General features: G+C 46.7%; 1 protein-coding gene across 5 annotated transcripts in view; it reads left to right on the forward strand.

Annotated features, from left to right (window-relative positions):
* The window catches only part of plekhg5b (pleckstrin homology domain containing, family G (with RhoGef domain) member 5b), a 70720-nt gene that overhangs the window by 36222 nt on the left and 15136 nt on the right, over positions 1 to 19362 (forward strand). For all 5 annotated transcript variants that reach the window (XM_061258414.1, XM_061258411.1, XM_061258412.1 and 2 more), the window contains 6 exons: positions 4789 to 4930; positions 5576 to 5675; positions 6132 to 6192; positions 7038 to 7129; positions 7611 to 7747; positions 8582 to 8751. In XM_061258414.1, coding sequence (XP_061114398.1) covers positions 4789 to 4930; positions 5576 to 5675; positions 6132 to 6192; positions 7038 to 7129; positions 7611 to 7747; positions 8582 to 8751 — 702 coding nt within the window. The remainder of the gene's footprint in view (positions 1 to 4788; positions 4931 to 5575; positions 5676 to 6131; positions 6193 to 7037; positions 7130 to 7610; positions 7748 to 8581; positions 8752 to 19362) is intronic.

A 19362-nucleotide genomic window follows, 5' to 3' on the forward strand; every position in this document is an offset into this window, starting at 1 on the left:
TGAGAATGTTTAGTTCTTGAGACGTTATTCCTAAAAAGGGTTGTTGCTTTACAACTAAAATGTGTTTTGCAATGCTTAAGTGTAAACAGAAGGCTCAGCATTTCGTGTTTGTTTGTTTGTGTGTGCCTGTGTATTTGTGTGTATATTTGTGCATGCACGCATTTATATGTTTGTGTTTGAGTCTGCTTGTGTGTATCTGTGGATGGTGTGTTTTGTCAGGGTGTCTCAATGAGGGTTTGTGTGTGTATCTGTTTATCTGGGTGTCTGTGTCTGTGCTTGCATGTGTATGTGTATGTATTTGTGTATATTGTGTGTGTGTATCAGTGTGTGTGTATCTGTGTGTGGGAGTGCATCTATCAGCGTGTTTGTATCTGTGTGTGTAAGTGCATACATCACCGTGTGTATCTGTGTATAAATGGCTGTAAAAGCAGGTGTCGTGTGTGTATCTGTATGTGTGTGTGTGCATGCATCAGCATCTGTGTATCTGTGTGTGCGTATCTGTATGTGTGTATGACTGCGTTTATCAGCGTGTGTGTGTCTGTGTGTGCATATCTGTATGTGTGAGTGCATGCATCAGTGTGTGTATCTGTGCATATAAATGGCTGAAGTAGGTGTTGTGTGTGTATCTGTTTGTGTGAGTGCATTTATCAGCGTGTGTACCTGTGTGTGCATATCTATGTGTGAGTGTATATCAGCGTGTATGTATCTGTGTGTATAAATGGCCGTAGAAGCAGGTGTCATGTATCTGTGTGTGTGAGTGTGTGTATCAGCGTGTGTGTATTTGCGTGTGTATCTGTGTGTATAAATGGCTGTGGAAGCAGGTGTCATGTATCTGTGTGTGTGAGTGTGTGTATCAGCGTGTGTGTATCTGCGTGTGTATCTGTGTGTATAAATGGCTGTGGAAGCAGGTGTCATGTATCTGTGTGTGTGAGTGTGTGTATCAGCGTGTGTGTATCTGCGTGTGTATCTGTGTGTATAAATGGCTGTGGAAGCAGGTGTCATGTTTCTGTGTGTGTGAGTGTGTGTATCAGCGTGTGTGTATCTGCGTGTGTATCTGTGTGTATAAATGGCTGTGGAAGCAGGTGTCATGTATCTGTGTGTGTGAGTGTGTGTATCAGCGTGTGTGTATCTGCGTGTGTATCTGTGTGTATAAATGGCTGTGGAAGCAGGTGTCGTGTGGCAGCAGAAGTGATAAGTGCAGCGAAGCCTTTGTGTTTTCACAGCTGTTCTGGAACGCAGTTGCGACGTGCGCCTCCATCTCTGGTCACGGCTCCTGGTCCGAGCTACACGCTAATCCCCCCTCCCCGGTCCTAAACGCACACCCCCCATCCCTCACTGAATTCACACCAACTACCCCACTGCTGGCTTCTCTGAGCCCAATTTACTCTGGCATGTCAGTACTGGGAAGCCCGTGTTCAGCTCATTATTAAACTGCCTTCATTTCATTTATATTTTGTATTTATTAAAAACTATGAATAGAAGCGTTAAAGCATTGAAGCAATGTAAAGGGTCACTTCTGGGTAACCATAAAAAAGCAAGACACCAAGATGACTGTTCACCAACAAATGAAAACAGCTTCGTACAGTCAGCGGTTGCAAAATGTCATCATACTTGTACGATTATTGTTTCGCAGTGTAAAGCATTTTGCATCCCATACAAGAATGTCTCTAGAAAAAAGGTCATAATTATTATTATTACCAGATGTAAATGAATAATTAATGGTAAATTATACCAATGGAGAGACAAGACCGGGAATGCTACTTGTGAAAATGTTGTAAATGGCGGAAAAAAGGGCTCAAACTAACGAAATTGACTTGTTTTTTATTTCGGTCTTCATTAAAAACACGCTCGATCAAAGCACACAGTGACGTTTCAGTGGTCTGCGCTTTCAGGCAGCGTGCGGTCGTGTGTTAAACGAGAACCAGAACACAGCCAATAAGCGCTTACAAAACAATTTCGAGAAAATTTAGGACCGAATCTGTGGTCGGATTGATCTGACTTTAACAGTCATTAAAATACTAGACTGCTTGTTCGGATTAGACTGCTCGTTTGTATATTGACTATCGTAACTCTTGCAGCTTATTCAGGCCTATATCTTTGTTGAGTTTTACAGCTGGGAAGGAAGGTGTTGTGTGTCAGATCAGCTCATCTGTCATGGCTGCTCGGCTTGGCGATTCGACCGTGGTCTAGCAGGGGATGAAAGTCCATTTGGATTTGTTTCAGCTACTGAAACGATCCGTACCTTCGTTTGTTCTGGTTTCACCCCTGATCCAGCCCGCCGACACCCGAACCAGTCTCCCTGTCTCCTGAATACCAATTTACATCGTTTTGGGGGGTGAAAAACCACACTGGGGTTAGTTCAACTGGAGAACACAGCTGTCAGCCTTTAACACAATCACATTTTATTTTTTTATGGCGTTGTTGCTTGATGCTTGTTTTTTTTTCTATTATTTCAGCAAAATGGCAAGTCTTTTCTGGGATCCTGATTAAAACAGTGAGCCCACAAAACTGCATTAGTGCGTGAGGAAGAATTAAAACAACCTTTACTGTAAAAGACCGAAATATGTTAACCGCCGGATAAAACACGGGCAGCAGGCCTTTCCACGATGCTTAATTCCTCATCCAAAATCCGACCGCTTTCTTTCTCGAAAACATCTAAGCGCACTTCATTTTCTGGAGACCGCAAGGGACGCAAGGCCTATTAAAGCAAACTATTATTTTGTCTGTTTAAAACTGCCCTCGTGCAAAGCATTGGTGACTTTTAGCCATTCACGTTTTCCTTCACGGACTGGAGCGACGCAGAAAGAGGAGGAGGCTGCCAGGTCTTTAATCTTCTTGCCCTTGTCAGATGGGTTCGACGGGGCAAAAGGGTCATTAAGGCGCACGATTAGGTGGCTTTGTAGTTCCGAAATCTGTTTTCTCAGCTCCGTCCTGGGCTCGCCCTCCGGCCCCCCTTCTCAAAGTCAGTGCTTAACCTGGCTAGACGCGGGGAACCCGTGGATTAATTAGTCCCCTTGCTGTTTCTCGGGGGGGAGGAAAGGTATTAGACGTTTGCCGGGGAGAAGGAGCGTCCTCGTTCCTCTCTGCGTTATGGACGCTCCCGCTCATGTAGTGCAGGACGAGAGCAGCGTGCGTCCAGCCAGCCGTCAGGTCAGGCTTCTGATCTCTGCGTGAGTGAAGCTGTTGGATTTGTGTGCGTTCGAGTACATGAAGTCTGTTGGATTTGAGTGTGTTGGGGTCTGTTGGAGTTGAGTGTGTTGCAATGCCTGAAGTCTGTTGGGTTTGAGTGTGTGGTGTCTGTTGGGTTTGACCGTGTTGGAATGTGTCATCGGTTGCATTTGAGCGTGTTGGAGTTGGTAGGGTGTTGCAGTTTAGTGTGTTGGAGTTGGTAGAGTGTTGCATTGAGCATGTTGGAGTCAGTAGAGTGTTGCATTGAGTGTGTTGGAGTCAGTAGAGTGTTGCATTGAGCGTGTTGGAGTCAGTAGAGTGTTGCATTGAGTGTGTTGGAGTCAGTAGAGTGTTGCATTGAGCGTGTTGGAGTAGCTCTTGGAGGTTGTTGCAGCTCAATGAAAGAACTTTGAGTGGCTGAAGCAGATGATTGCCAGCGCTCAGAAGGAGGGGCCTTCTAAAGGCAGTGTTCTGTACGTTGGTGTCCTCGCTGAAGGCTTTGCACTGGCCAGCAGTTGTTGTTTTTGTGAAGGTTATTTGATATGGAAATAACTATGGGCTAGCCTGTTACGAGTAACTGTGTGTGAACACGTGTGTGTGGGTATACAGAGTAGAGGAGTAAATGTGCGTACACATCTGTGTGTATCGAGCAGTAAGGAGTGTGTATGCAGGATGTGTGTTTTGTTTGGACGAAGATGTTTCATGTTTGTGAGGACATTGGGGTATGTGCATTTTGAGAACATTAGTGAGATGTGTTTGAATTTGTATGTGGGGACTGTGTGTGTGTGTGTGTGTGTGTGTGTGTGCGTGCGTGCGTGCATGTGTGTCTGTGTATGTATGTGTGTAAGTGCGTGCTTGTCTGTGTGCGTCTGTGTGTATGTGTATGTGCGTGTGTGCGTGTGTGCGTGTGTGCGTGTGCGTGTGTGCGTGCGTGTGCGTCTGTGTGTGTGTGTGTGTGTGTGTGTGTGCGCGTGTGTGTGTCTGTGTGTGTGCGTGCGTGCGTGCGTGCGTGCGGAAAGGCCTAGGCCACCCCACAGTGCAGGAGCGCACAGGGACAATGACAGGAAGTGCATTAACAGGGCCCCCATTGTCCCCCAACATACATCCTACACTTCCTGCCTGGGTGGGGGGTCGGCCAGGGAGAGGTGGGGGCAGAGAGGGCAGGGCCATGGGGGCGGGGGGTACTGTGACAGACTGTCTGCATGTCACCCCGCTGAGGGAGGTCTAATCCCCACCCTACTGCCATCTGCCCCTGTAAGAGGCTCTCCTGCCCCTCAGGGGGAGGTGTCCGGGCTGAGGCAGCGGTCAGGTCGTTTCCAAAGGGGGACCCCAGTTCCTATGCCCATTGTGTTAGAGCAGTGATCTTCATTCCTGGTCCTGGAGAGCCGCAGGGTATGCTGGGTTTTGTTCGCCTTAATAGTAGCAACTGTTTCAGACACCAGGTGAGGTGAGTTCTGTGTGATAGACCGCTTTCTGTGCCCTGCGGCTCTCCGGGACCATTGCGTTGGGGTAAACAGCCGGCCGGGAGGGTCACCGCAAACTGCCGGCAAGGCGTGTGCAGGCGCGTGTGTGTTTGCAGCAGAACGTGGGACTGACCCTGCTCCCTGTCACCCCCTGCAGGTCTGCCACCACCCGCACTGCCAGGAGCTGAACGGCCAGACGCCACTCAGCCTGTGCGAGTCATGTGACTCCCGCTGCCACCCGGACGAGACGGACAGCATGCACTACGACCGCCACCCCCGCTTCCACCTGCAGCCGCAAGGTGACCTGGGACCACTTCCACTGCTCCACCAGGTTTCATGTAGTGTGGGCATGTGAGCGAGGTTTCACGATCCCCATAAGCCCTGTCCTTGAGAGACACCCTGTGCAATTGCTGGGGTTTTATTCCATATTAGAACATCGGAGGTAATGCTTTCGTGGTCATAGTCAACCCATGACCTCTTATGAATTCTGAGACAGGAAGGATTCAATTTCAGTCCCCCTGCTAAGTTCTACTAAAGGCTTTGATATTAATATTCCTTTACAATTGCTTAATTCCCCATGACGCGTGGGAAACTGGCTGTCCTCTTCCAGAGACCGTAGGTGAAAGCCGGGTCGTCCCACAGAAAATCGATCGCCTACACAAACTCGAACACACCGCTCTCTTACCTCGCAGTACAAAGAGTGCTTTTCCTTCCGTTACGCAACGAACACAACCGCAGAACAGCTGCGCTAAACGGCCGCACTCCTCATTCGTCTAAGCGTTTGTGCGTCCCGCCCGCTTCGAACCGTTCGGTTGTTCACGGCGCGCCTGGTGGTGTTTAGAGGAGCCCGTTCGGGGGCCGCCGTTAACAGGAAGCGCGTCGGGGCGCCCGCTCGCCGCCGCCGTAGGCAGGAAGCGTGACTGCGTTTGTCTCCCCTCCCTCAGGTTCCATCCTGGCCCGGAACGTGTCCACGCGCTCCTGTCCCCCCCGCACCAGCCCCCCCTCGGACCTGGAGGAAGAGGATGAGGGCGGCAGCGAGCGGGGGTCAGTCAGCCTTTCATCTGTTTGAGCTTCTCCCTCTGGGGCCCTGTGCAAACAAACGGCAGGGCCGGGTCCGCACGGACAGGCCCCGCTTCTGCCCGCAGGAGCGCTCTTATCTGAGCACGCCGTGTCCCTCCGCATTCAGCACACTGACATTTTAAAATGCAGCTGGCTCTGTCCTTCACATGGCGTTCAACAAGTAGCACGTTTCAGGAATATTACGTGACCCGCTGGCTTAATGTCTCAGTTATCAGATAAGAAGTTCCAATATAATCGTGATGCAATTAAAATCACTGTTCTGGCCATTTATGGAAAGTAATGCATGTGTTTCTGATACTGTTGTGATGGATATTATTTCTGTTTTGTGTATTGACTTTACTGTAATGCACTGGGAATGTTGAGTTGCTTTGACTGAACCGATCAGTGTTGGTGTGTTTCTGACGTGCTGCTATTCCCCAGGGAGCGGAAAACAGGAGGCTTAAAAATGGTGAAGAAGAAACCAAGACGCCGCCACACCGATGTGAGTACCTTCTATTGCCAGCAGGGGGGGGGGGGGATGGAGAGCCCTCCATTGCAGAAAGAGAGACCTGTGTTTAGTCAACATTTGTCTTTCAGATGCAATTACATGTATTCTTCATAAGCGCAGTTTGGTTCAGTGATCAACTGTGAACTGGCCAACCTGCGAAGCGTTTCGCATTTCCACGACTAACATTGACTGATTCCATATTATCAAACTGAAACTTACTCCAATGCAGATTTGCAGAAGATTGTCCTGAAGGAACTCTTTTATACTTTTAGATCACTTTGAAATGTCAAAAACTGATATGTTATATGAAAACCGTGTTACATATAACATGCAAACAGGAATTCTGGAAGTTTCCAATGATGGTGAACCTGCCAGAGATTCTGAAGAGCTGTCAGCTCTGATGGTACATTACAGATGCAGTATATCTGCATGGTGAAGTCCAATAGAGCTACATAAGAGAGTGACAGGGTTATTTGCTCCAGATGGTTATAGACGCTTATATCAATCTTTATTATATAGCTGTATCACACAAATATCTGGCAGTTGTAATGTCTGCTATCATGGAATTGCCCCTGTCCTAAAGCAATGTCCTGCAGAGGTCGAGGCCCTTGATCTGTACATCAGTGGTTGCTGGTTCCAGTCCCAGTGGGACTCTGCCATTGTACTCCTGAACCCATTGTAAACTTAAACTCTGTATTTGTCCAGCTGTATGAGTGGATTTTATGTAAAAATTGTAAGTCCTGTATGTCATTCTGGGGAAGAGAATCTGCTAATCAGATAAATAAGTGTGGTAATGAAGCCACTTCTGAAACTGGCCTTGATTTTGTCACCCCCTGCAGGATCCTAGCAAGGAGTGCTTCAGCCTAAAGTTCGACCTCAACGTGGACATCGATACTGAGATCGTCCCTGCCGCGAAGAAGAAGACATTGCGGTTAGTGCCACACAGGGATTGAAACTGAAATGGTTGTGTCTCAAATTCAGTCAGCTTCTATATCTGCATATTGCATTTCTGTTGTTCTTCAGACAGCAGTGAGTTCACTTGTATGAAAGCTGAATGTGAACTGGGTGTCTGCATTTTCAAATGATTCACTGTGGTGTGTTTTATGTGTTGGTCAATCTGTGTGTTTGTGTGTGGGTGGGTGGGTGAGTGAGAGAGTGATTGTGAAAGTGCTATTGGAAACTAAAGCAGTTGTAAGGAGTAGGACAGAGATTATTAATACATTTGGGAAAATGCTTATGAAAAAGTTTATGAATCGCTAAAAGCACTGCAGTGATGAGGAGTTTTTGTGATGGAGGCGAATGCAGTGTTATGCAAGTATACCCCATGAAAGTGGGAGGTGAATATCTTGGTTACTAACTTTTATTTGGTCCCAGCAGCTGGGAGGTGCACTGAGATTTGCTTTTCTTTCCAGGGAGGTGCTGGGACCTGTGTTCGAGCGTAAGGGGATTGAGCTTTCCCGCATCGACCTGTTCCTGGACCAGTCCAACACGCCGCTCTCATTGAACTTTGAAGCCTACCGCTTCGGGGGGCATTACCTGAAAGTGAAAGGTAAGGTCGGTCTCGGGCTCCAGATGGGAAGCCACTCCTTGCGGCCCTTTGTTAGCCGTGACTCAGAATTCTAGCGCCTTCCGCCCTGAGTCCAAGTTCGGTTGGGCAGGCCGGGAGTTGGCGAGAAGTCAAACATGCTGAGATGGGGTGGAGGCCAGGTAAAATCACCAGAGAGGAATTTGTATTGGGAAGGTTGCGGTCTTGGAGTCCGATTGCCAGATGTGTTATCTACTGACCGTAATAGTTACATGTAATTGCATAGATCAGTATCTCCCAGTCTTGGCTTGAAGAAACCTACTCTTTGTGTTTTTCTCATTAGACTCATTTGAAAACTTGCTCGTCTAAATTAATTTCACCCGGATCTCCTGAAGACTATACGTTTCCTGTTTTGGATATTATGTTTAACATATGGGAACTGTTATGTGTGTTTTCAAGTTTAGTCTCTGGTGAAATAGAGACTGAATAGGTTCTGAAATGTTGAACTGAATTTTGTTGATATTTCAAACTTGGTTGAATTGGTGATACATTTGCGGTGGATGACTGAAGATGACTGGTAATAATCTGCGCTTAAGGATAAAGTGTGGTGAATCTCTCTTCTGGGGCTCTGTATTAATGGGGTATTAGACAGATTCAACAAATTTAGCGCATTTGTAGAATGACATCCACCTCGGACCTTTCAACCCATCCGGCCTTGTCTTTTGCCGACATCTACACAACATCCACACATTTTGTTTTCAGTGCTTTAAAAAGATGAAAGTAAAAAAAAAAATATTTATGAACGTTGGAAACCGCTAGCCTTGGCGGCTAATGGGCGGCTCCTCTTGCGTTCCTCAGCGCGGGCGGGGGACGAGCTGAAGGTGGAGCAGGGCGTGAAGGACCCGCGGTCCCTCAGCCTGCCCAACATGAAGCCCGGCGGGGGCCACAACCCGTACATCCTCCTGACCCCCGGCACCGAGAGGGTGGAGCACGGCTCGCTGGGGCGCAGGGAGAGCGTGGACCTGATGGTGAGTGCTGCTCACACGACTTCTGACATCATCGGTGCGCTGTCACGACATCACTATGACCTCGTGTCATCGTTAGGTCATCATATCCACCCACAGCCATTTCTGGGTTTCAAAGCTCTCCTGCACCGATTATCTCTGCAATTACTGCTAAACAGTGGTGTACAATAACGCAGAACCCTAGGATTGGAACACCACTCAAGCCAATAAGTTAGGTGCTCATGTGGATGTGATCATGTAATGAACTAGAAAAAGAAAATGGGAACAAACGCACTTCCGCAGGACTTCATAGTTGATGCTGATGACCTCTGGCGCATCTATCCACAGAACACTGTTTGTGCCCGGTTCATAACTTCAACATTATGTCATCCACCCAGCCTTCCCTTCCGTTTAGGGGTGGGACTGTGAGAAGAGGTGATGTCATCGGGCCAGAACTAGTGCACGGGGGGAAAGTTAACGTCACACTGGTGATGATGTGTCATCAGTCTCCAGCATATCTGTGAACTCCAGGCCGGATCACAGCAGTCAGGACACGCCTCGGTGGCCTCTAGTTCAACGTCGCGATGAACTTTGCCCTGCACTGTGATTTGCTTACGCTGCCTGCTAGCTTGTGTGCCACTCAGCCGCAATGCTGTGTCTCCCTTCCTTTTACCAGGACGCATTACTTACCGGCCTAGAAATTATTTCAAACGAAACATTGAGGCAAGGTTACTTTCTGAAGCCCCTGCAAGTGATTTCAGAGGATATATGAGTGGAAGGTTGTGCACTTCACTAATAACTTCAAGGAAAAAGTCATATTCTGTGAAATCACTCAAAGTTTCAACAAGGCTAACCTGAACGGGGTCCATACCTGTAAAGTCTGTCAGAATAGGAGTGCTGATCTGGAATCTGGTTTCTCCTGTCAATATCATTACCTTCATGTGGGCTAAAGGGCTAAAATCGTGCCCGATCAGCACTCCTACTGAGACGGTTCACCGAATGAATTCGTAGGTCTCTGGTGGGATCTGCCCTACAGAGAGAGACCGTGTTTTTGCCCTCGCCCCGGCACAGAGCCCAAAAGGGCCGGCGCTGGTGCGTTCACGTCAGGACAGGTAACAAAGGAGCGATTGAGCCATTTCACCCTCCCCTTCGCACACCCTGTCCTGAGGCTGTCAGCGGAGACAAACAGCGCTCACATTTTGTTCCTGGTAGAAACTGGAACTCGCTCGCTGTCAGAGAGGGGCTTCTAGCCCTGACGCAGGGTGAATTTCTCTCAGGCAGCTGAAGTCGCAGGCGCGGCCTTGTGTCGAGTGTATGCATGTGCGCAGCGTGGCAATATAGTAATAAATCATGTCTTTGGTCTTGGTCATTAGTGTTTGTTATTTTATGTGGGGACACTGTTGAAAGTTTGCACCACTGAAAATTAAAATCTGGGTTCTTAAAGGTTTCAGACCCCTGGTTTTGTGTGCGTGTATATATGTGTGCATACTTGTGTTTCTTGTATGCCACCATACGTGCGTGCGTACACATTTTTTTCAATTGTGATTTTTTTTTCCCATTTTCGCCCAATTTGTTTGCCAATTGTACCCTTTGCATATTTGATGGTTTATTTAAATTGGCCATGCTAGTTGAGGAAAGAACACTATGACCCTGTCCCCTGGCAGCCAGAAAGAGATCGACACGCCTTCTTCAAGCCTCGTGTGCCGACAATACTCTGCATTGGCAGGACCTGGACGCCTCAGTGTGCGACCGCACTGAACTGATGCCTGCATCAAGGTCCGATGCCTGTGTGCCACTAGTGCGTCCATCCATCCATTATCTTAACCCGCTTATCCTGTACAGGGTCGCAGGGGGGCTGGAGCCTATGCCAGCATACATTGGGTGAAAGGCAGGAATACACCCTGGACAGGTCGGCAGTCCATCGCAGGGCACACACACCATTCACTCACACACTCATACCTACGGGCAATTTAGACTCTCCAATCAGCCTAACCTGCATGTCTTTGGACTGTGAGAGGAAACCGGAGTACCCGGAGGAAACCCACGCAGACACGGGGAGAACATGCAAACTCCACACAGAGAGGCCCCGGCCGACGGGGATTCGAACCTCCTTGCTGTGAGGCGGCAGTGCTACCCACTGCACCATCCGTGCCGCCCTCCATTAGTGTGTGCGCATGTTTTATGTGTGTTCATACATCTTACCCTTGCACGTCCCTTACAGGGTGAAACAGCACCTGTTTGCACCACAACTATCTCATCACCCTCTCCACACAGAAGTCCTCTCTGGTTTTACAACGTGTGAAAATCACACTCTGAAATCAGCTTTTGACAAAACGGCATCAGCGGGTTACATAACAAACGCTGACTTATCTCCGGCCCCGTCTCATCGTTCCCGCTTTTACAGTGTTCATAAACTGTCACAAGACGCGCTTGTTATGTGCGTGCGGTGAGCGTGAGATCTTCCCCGCTGTAAACCCTTAAGGAGCGAGATTACCGTAAGCCCCACTTGTTTTCCTGGCTCCAATCGCTGTCATTAGCCGCTCGCTAACTGAGCCGACTCACCGAGTCCATGGTTTCCTACCCTAGATCTCCAAACCGAAGATGCCTCCAAAAGAAGAAGATATACTTTATCGAACTGTGTGGTGATTTGTCCTCTGCATTCGACCCATCCTAGTTACTCAAGGGGAGTGGACAGCCACTGTGCAGTGCCTGGGGACCAATGTGGGGTTAATGGCTCAAAGGCCCAACAACTGTGAAATCTTATTGAACCCATCCAGGTCCCAGTCATGTACCTTAGCCGCTATGCTACAGGCTGCCCTTTCCAAAGCAGCTTTCACAGCTTCATTTGTTTTATGAACATGTTTTATGAACATGTTTTATAAATCCATTTAAAGACATTCAGAGTAATGAGGGCCGGGACAAACGGGGTCGGGTATGCCGCCTTTCGGACCTCCAAGGTGCCTCAGGATGACCCTGCACGTGTGCTGGATGGGCTTATGTAAGTGTCTGCTAGGTACAGGGTATAACGAGGCAGGGAAAGATAAGGGACAGTGATGATGCATTATGGGAAGGACATTGTGTGGAGGGGTGGCTGAGCTCAGCATCATTGGTTCAAAGGGCCACGTGCAAGTCACCAGGTAGAGGAGTGTCTGAGAGAGAGGGACAGAGCGTTCTGCAGGTGAAGCAGGGATGGATGGCTCTCTGGGGCGGGGCGCGGAGCGGTGACGTTTCGGGGACTTGCCTGGACCGCGGCACAACCGGGAACCGAGGAGCCTGCCCGCCATCAACTGTCGCTGTGCTGTTTCAGGAACACCACCGCCAAGAAGAGCAGGAGGACTCACGCAACTGGAACTGCTGTGCTTTTCTCACACGAGTGTTTCCAAGAGATGCACTCAACAGCATTTTCTTTAAGAGGAACAAAATGGATTGTTTCTTTTTTGTTGACTTTTTAGGATTTGCCTTGTGAGTTATTAGTATAAAGGTGGGATTTTTTGCTGACTGGCAGTTTGGAAACTTAACGTGTGAGCTGGCGGTGAATGTGACCTGTCGTGCAGATCAGGGGAGATTTGTCATCAAATAGAACTGAAGTCTTTTGAATCGTTTTGCTGCATTTCGGAAATATTGAAGAAGTCCGTTCCCTTAATGAGCCAACAAACCGAGTGGCTGTCGGACGTGATTTGGATTTGCCGTTCCCAGCCGGAGAAAGGCTTCCCTGCTACACTGTCCTGGAGAAAATCTCACACTTTCAGACTCTGTTCGTTTCCTGCTCCTGGGTTTTCCAATGATAACGGCGCCCTCTGGGGCTTGTTTTCAGTACTGCATTTCTGCCACAGAAGGGATCCCTTTTATCACACAACCTCACTCTTTTCTGACGGTATTTTTCCATGCGGGCAGCTTATTTTTTTCAGTGGTCACAACTCAAACCGCACCTACCTAACTGTCTTACCTGATCTCACAATTGGGAGTTTCTTTCATGGACTGGAACTTCACGACTAATAGGCACCGCCTCAGTGCACTGACGCAAATTCCCGCCACCTTTTTCTGACCGGTTTGTTCCTTCTCAGGACATTACGAAATAAGGCTAGCCTTGCCCGCTGACCACAGTCCAGATCAGGAGCACGAGCTCTGGTCGTCGCCGCGGCGACACGATGCCCCACTTCCGCCACCGGACATGGTACGTGCCCAGTGACCCCGACATGCCCGGGGACCCCCAGCCCGAGGTCCTGATCCGCTTCTGCTCACTGAACGACCTCCACCTGCTGCAGGCCTGCCAACGCGCCCCCGAGGGCCCGGAGCTGGGGGCCAAAGCCCGGACCCCCCCTCCGTATCGCACGCAGTCCCCCCCCGGCGCCCCCTCAGACCAGGACAGCGCGGATGAGCAGGGAGACAAGGTACCACTCCTGTCCCTGTGCAGGCCTGTGCCACACAGCCAGCACTGTGCCCGGTTACTGAGTTTATCTGCTGAAATGCTAAACCGATTTCACTCCCAGGTCATTCAGGCAATTCCAGCCTTCTGTGGGTCTAGCTTTCCATTCAATTCAGTTTTATTTGTCTAGCGCTTTTTACAACACAAGATTTACAAAGAAATCCAGGCCTTTGAGCACATTACTGGGGTATGAGCTGTAGGGGCTTTAAGGAGGCATTTGCACATCCTGACAAGAGGCCAATAATTCAATATGGATGTAACAAAACGTGGACTAACTTTTCGGTTTCATGTACTGACAACATTTTCCTAACTATTATATTCCTCAAGTGAAAGAAAGCAATCCTAGAAGTGTTTTTGTTTTGTGTATTTCAAAAGACAGCTCTGGATCAAAAGTGACACCAAGCCACAGAGACGCCATCAAGGTGTAGTGTCATGTCAGACATTTTGTTTCTGATGGACTTTAGGCCAACAACCAATATTTCTGTTTTACCAGAGTTAAGGAGGAGACAGTTTTTCATACATGACTCTAGAATCAGGCATATTCCTTTAATAAATATGAACGGATGTATTATACTTGTATCATACTTTTTGGGTAACTGCAGTTGTTTTTAATGATATTCATAATTCAAGCATTGGCCAGGGGCTGTTGGCTTTTAACTGTAACCAATGTGCTGTTCCCTTTTTAAAAAATCTTAGTCAATGCCCCCCCCCCCCCCCCCCGCCCTTCTGCCAACACAAGTCCGGATTTCCTTATTTCTTTTCTGTACAATTTTATCACCCTGACTGTGGTAATAGACAACTACAAGATTGGCAACTCTGCAAATTATGCTTTTACACCCTTTTGTATTCCATTAAATTCACTCGCACACGGTGTTGTGTCGTGTTAACCAGTCTTGGAGCAAAGAAAGGAGACTTAGCTACATTCTGTGACACTGTTAGATTATGCGACATTAAACATTACAGCTCTTTGGCAGATGCTTTTATTCTAAAGTAGCCATTTCTGTCTGAATGAAAATCGGGACAGACCTGTATATCCCTGGAATAGTAATAGTCAGTAAATTTGGACTATTGCTTCAAGTTTTTCTTCAGGCTAAAATGTCAAATGTAAAAATTGTACTTGAATAAACACACATGCCAGTTGACCTGTCACGTGTATAAATGGTGCACTTCGTTCAGGATTTAGTTGGAGAGACTCAGTTGACTCATCTCACTGCTGCTCTGAGACTCATCTCACTGCTGCTCTGAGACTCATCTTGTTGATTGGTCTGTTCTTTTCATAATTTTAACTCTACAAGATGATTATGTCATTCAATTATCTTGTTGAATCATAAAAATCATTTCCCACTGGCACCTTTTTAAACAGAATTATAATTAGAGTTTTGCCATATTGAGCTTCAAGGCGTTTGCATCCTAAAACTAAAACCGAAATGCAGGGCAGTTCTTCATAGATCAGAAGGACAGATGCCCTGAAAGTAAAATGCACAATATCAAAATCCTATCAAATTTCTGTATCAACAACATATTTATGACACACACAAATTTTAGTCAAAAATGTCATTTGGAACCAAAAATAAGGTCTCACAATGTTACTCTCTGAGGGGTGCTTACTTTGTCTGTGGTCCATTTCCTGTTTCAGCAATGTAAGGCAGCCCATTCCATTCTGATTTATCATTATACATTTTATGCCAAGGCCAACATTTTAACCCCATCCTTTTACAGGAAGACATATGTAATTATATAGCCTCTGTTCTCTGGAACTGAAGTCATTTCAGGCAGGAGAAGGGGGTTTGGCCTTCTTAGTTTCCCTGGGAGCAGGTTGGGGTGGGGTTGGGGGGGTAGGAGGTTAAGAGGTTCATTTCGGATACAGTATCAGGCGTGTCTTTCTCATTGTTTATGCAGACGCGGGTTTTCTGCATTTGAATGTAGCAGAGGTGGGTACAGTGAGGCATTAATGAGGTATGACCTTCATCTCTGACTTTCAGGCCTTTATTGTTTCGTTTTCTGCAACCTGTATCTGTGTCTCTAAGCAGCATCAAAGTGCCATCATTTCCTTCACGTACTCATCAACAATTCAATTTGTGTCTACATTAAAATGAAATCAAGCAAAATATATTTACTTTGGCCATTTCGCAAAAGATTTGTCAGACTATGTTTCATAGCATACACTGGCCTCAAACCTTTCCACTAATGCAGGCCAGGGATGATGGGACCAAGGGAAAGGTGGACTGGACGAATAGCAAGAAACTTTGGGAGATGTACTCTACACCATTATGTGTGCTTTTGGCAGCGTTGCTCACCCTTGTCTGGGAGTGTTCCACTATTCGTTGGCGGGTGTTGAGTTGCCCTGTTGAATCCAAGTGGCCTCCTAGTCCTTCCCTCTCCTCCCTCATCCCTCCATCATTGCAGTTACAATCCATGGGTTGAGAGGGAGAAGAGTAAATGGCCTTTATCATTTATATCTCTTCTGTCTACCTGACTCTGCCCTCGCTCACAGAGCGGTTTGCCTACGGTGAAGGCCTTGCCGTTCAGAGGTGATTAATGACCTGGTGCATGTTTACTATCTATAAATCCAGTTAGCTTCTGTTTGAAATCGTGCTCACAAACACAGATTGGGGGAGAGGTAAAAAATTCCCCACAGCTTTGTTTGTTCAGGGAGTTATGTGGAGGGAACAGGCTGCCCTGAAATGTTCTTTTTTACCATCTCCCTTGGTATTTGTTGAGCTGGTTAATTTGGGAACACTGAGACTTTTTCTTATAAAGCTTTTGAATTTGAGAACAACAGGCAAGTTTGATGCACTGTAGCGTCTTTGCTTCTGTAAGTCATAAGTCATTACAGCAAAAAATGGTGGATTCTGAGCTGAATAAATGCTCTCATTTTCACACTTGTTTGGCCTATGGATACATATGAGTGCAAGGGCTCCCTGGCCTGATAGGGAAATTATCCAACCGGCTTGATCCAGTGGAAGTGAGGTGTGTTTATGTGAGCCTGTGTTTTTGTTTGGTATATCTTTAATCTTTGTGTTTGGTGATTGGTAACTGTCTGTCACTGTGTGTCAGTGCAGGACCGCTGTTCCTTCAGGCTATATGTGCTTTATGTTGGGTGAGATGAGTGAGGGGTGTATCACTGTACTACTGGCTGGTTCCTGTGTGTGTGTGTGCGTGTGCGTGTGCGTGTGCGTGTGCGTGTGCGTGTGCGTGTGTGTGTGTGTGTGTGTGTGTGTGTGCAATATTGGCATGACATTTTTAACCTCATAAAATGTGTATGTATTTGAATATATTCAAAAATAATTTGCGGAAATATGCATATATACTGATATGCTGTGGTTCTCTGTCTAGTCCAGGGGTCGGCAACCCTGGTCCTGGAGAGCCGCAGGGTGTGCTGGTTTTTATTTTTGCCTTAATACCAGAAACCAATTCAGACCCAGGAAACCAGGTGAGGCGAGTTAACTGTGTAATCGATTGCATTAATTGATCAATTAAGTTCAGAGTAACAACGAAAGCCAGCACACCCTGTGGCTCTCCAGGACCAGGGTTGCCGACCCCTGGTCTAGTCTGTCTCTAGGCCTTTAAGGTATCATCCACAAGGGACAATGTTTTTCAGTTACACGTTGTGCAGTTGTAGGTCTACACTGTATTATCTGCTGTATCCAGTTAATAACAGTATCATCAAATGATACGGAATCTCCCCCTGAAAGCAGTTTTAATGGAAGACATTATGTATTACTTAAAACTGGTAAATGATCATCCATGGTTGTTTTGAAGCGGGAGGCTCGTTCAGTTGCTAGTACTCATCAGAGATTGCTCGTCGTATTAGTGCCAAGCTTTTCCTTTTCTTTGATCTTAGCCAATAAGCCCAAAAATTCAAAATGGCACTTTTACTGCTAGCTGGAGTGATGGGCTCCTCTGATGTTGAGTACCGTATAGGTAGGCAACTGGTTAGCCCATTTGTATTGTTTTTTTTGCTTGTTTGTTTTCAGCAGGTAGGCATTAAAATGAAGCATTTTATTCATGAAAGTGAACTTGATGTTTACTAACGTAAATAATATGGACACTGTGCTTAAAGAAGAAGAATAGTAATCTACTGTTAAAACTTTTATTTGTGCCCTTTCTTTTGACTCATTCTTGTCTGTAAAATGCAAAACAGTGGACACCTTGACCACAAGTGGTAATGCGTGACTATTCGTAATTTGAATAAATTAGCTAGGCAGGAAAGGTTTTCTTTGCATGGATATTGTATAGATATTGTATAGATATAAATACTGGATGAAGAAATGCATGTTCAAGATGATTACAGCATTTCCAACAATATTACAGGCATTAGACTGCTCAATTATGTAGGAATGAACATATAGGAAGGTGTAATGATGATCATTTTTTTTGTTTATCACAAATAGTTTCTTCATTTTCAGTTCATGTTGATATAATATTTATTGCATATTACATTTATTTTGGCAGATACATTTTTGCTAAACATTGCAGTAATCAACAAAATCTGCAGTAAACGCAGTGTTTCCATAATATTGTATGCCAGTACTGGTGTGTGTGTGTGTGTGTGTTTGTTTGGTATGTGAGGGGAGGGGATTCAGAATGAGGGGGGTGGTAGAAGCTGAGAACACACCTGCCCACGGGCCCATGCTGAGCTCAAACACACTCTTACCCCAGAGCGAGCGCTCTGTTTCACCCCGGAGGCTGACAGACAGGGGCCGTGCACCATCCAGACTATTTTTTTGGGGGTAATACTTTTGCGGGAGGGTGACATGGTGCGTTTTGCACGCCCATCGTGCTGGAATCTGCTCCAGTTTGTCCCAGACAACCCTATGGATGAAGTTGGGGTCCCACCACAGACGTCCCCTGTCATACGGTTCCAGGTACGAAGTCTCGTCTGTTCAGGTGCAGCTGATAGGGTTTATCAGGACAAAGGCACTGAGTTGATGCTTTACTTATCTCTGGTTCTAGCGGTGGAAAATTCTGAATCGCAGTTCCTAACATGAAGTTATATAACATGAAGTTACTGACCTATATCAAATTAATACTGAAAATACGTTACCCCCTTACATATTAGCAAGATAGATAGATTGTCTCTTGCTTAGTCTAATCAACAGCGGTTCTGGATAAGAGTGACCTGCCAAATGCCATTAATGTAATGTAATGTAATTCCTGCAGATAGTTTTTTTTTTTCCAAGAAATTTCTCAAGATACTTTTAAACCTGTTAAAAATTGGTTAACATCTTCTTTCCCAAACCATAGCTAAATGCGGTTATTTGTAACATAATGAAACCGTGTACTTTGGTTTCGATTGCGAAGAATCCTGTTGCAGCGTAGTGTATTTGAATATGTGAATCCAGCGTTTTTGGCTGGTGGCCGGATTCTAAAAATGGTTTTGCTTCCCAGGAAATGCTGATGGGTAATGGTCTGCAAAGCCTTCACTTTCTGTTTCCTCTAAACGTTGTGAGTTCACTCCATCGGCGGACACTGCTCTCGGCATGACGTTCGCTTGGAATTCTGGGTCATGGTGGAGAATGTAGGCTAATCAGCGGCGATAACGGGCTGCCCAGGCCGCGCCATTTGACGGCCAATTTATCAGGAGCTCGGCGCTCCGCTTTCTGAATGGCCCCCTTTGTTCTTCCACCAGGACCGTGACGAGTGGTGGCAATTAAGAGGGTGTTCGCATGGTGGGCTCCGTGACAGATCTGTACCACTGGGTTAATGTGTCCCCCAGCATAGAAACCTATCAGCTGGATGGGGTGCCAAGGGTAGCAAGTGTAAGGTCGCCCGCCTGTGTGTGTGTGAATTTTGTGTGTATGTGTGAATATGTGTTTTTTTTGTCTGTGTATTTGCTTGTTTAATGCACACAGTCTCCTCTTCAGCATGTAAAATGCATGTTCAGTTGGATTCAGATTGGGCCTGTATGGCTGCCAGTGGAATGGGCTCACTTGTCTTCATTGATGATGTGCTTGCAGACAGAAGTAGAACAAGGAATTCTGAAGTCTACGGATATATTTTATGTGCTCAGATAATGCCAAATATCTCCAAACTTATTTGACGGCACATCATCATGCCAGTCAATGACACATGAAGGGGTTTTTGACAGCCAAAAAGTGGAATATCCTTGACTTCGACTGGCCGAGTCAATCACCGGATCTGAATCCAATTGAACATGCATTTTACATGTTGAAGAGGAGACAGGGGTGAGAGGAGTCATCTGCCCT

This window comes from Conger conger, chromosome 10 (assembly GCF_963514075.1).
Source record: "Conger conger chromosome 10, fConCon1.1, whole genome shotgun sequence".
NCBI classification, from domain to species: domain Eukaryota; kingdom Metazoa; phylum Chordata; class Actinopteri; order Anguilliformes; family Congridae; genus Conger; species Conger conger.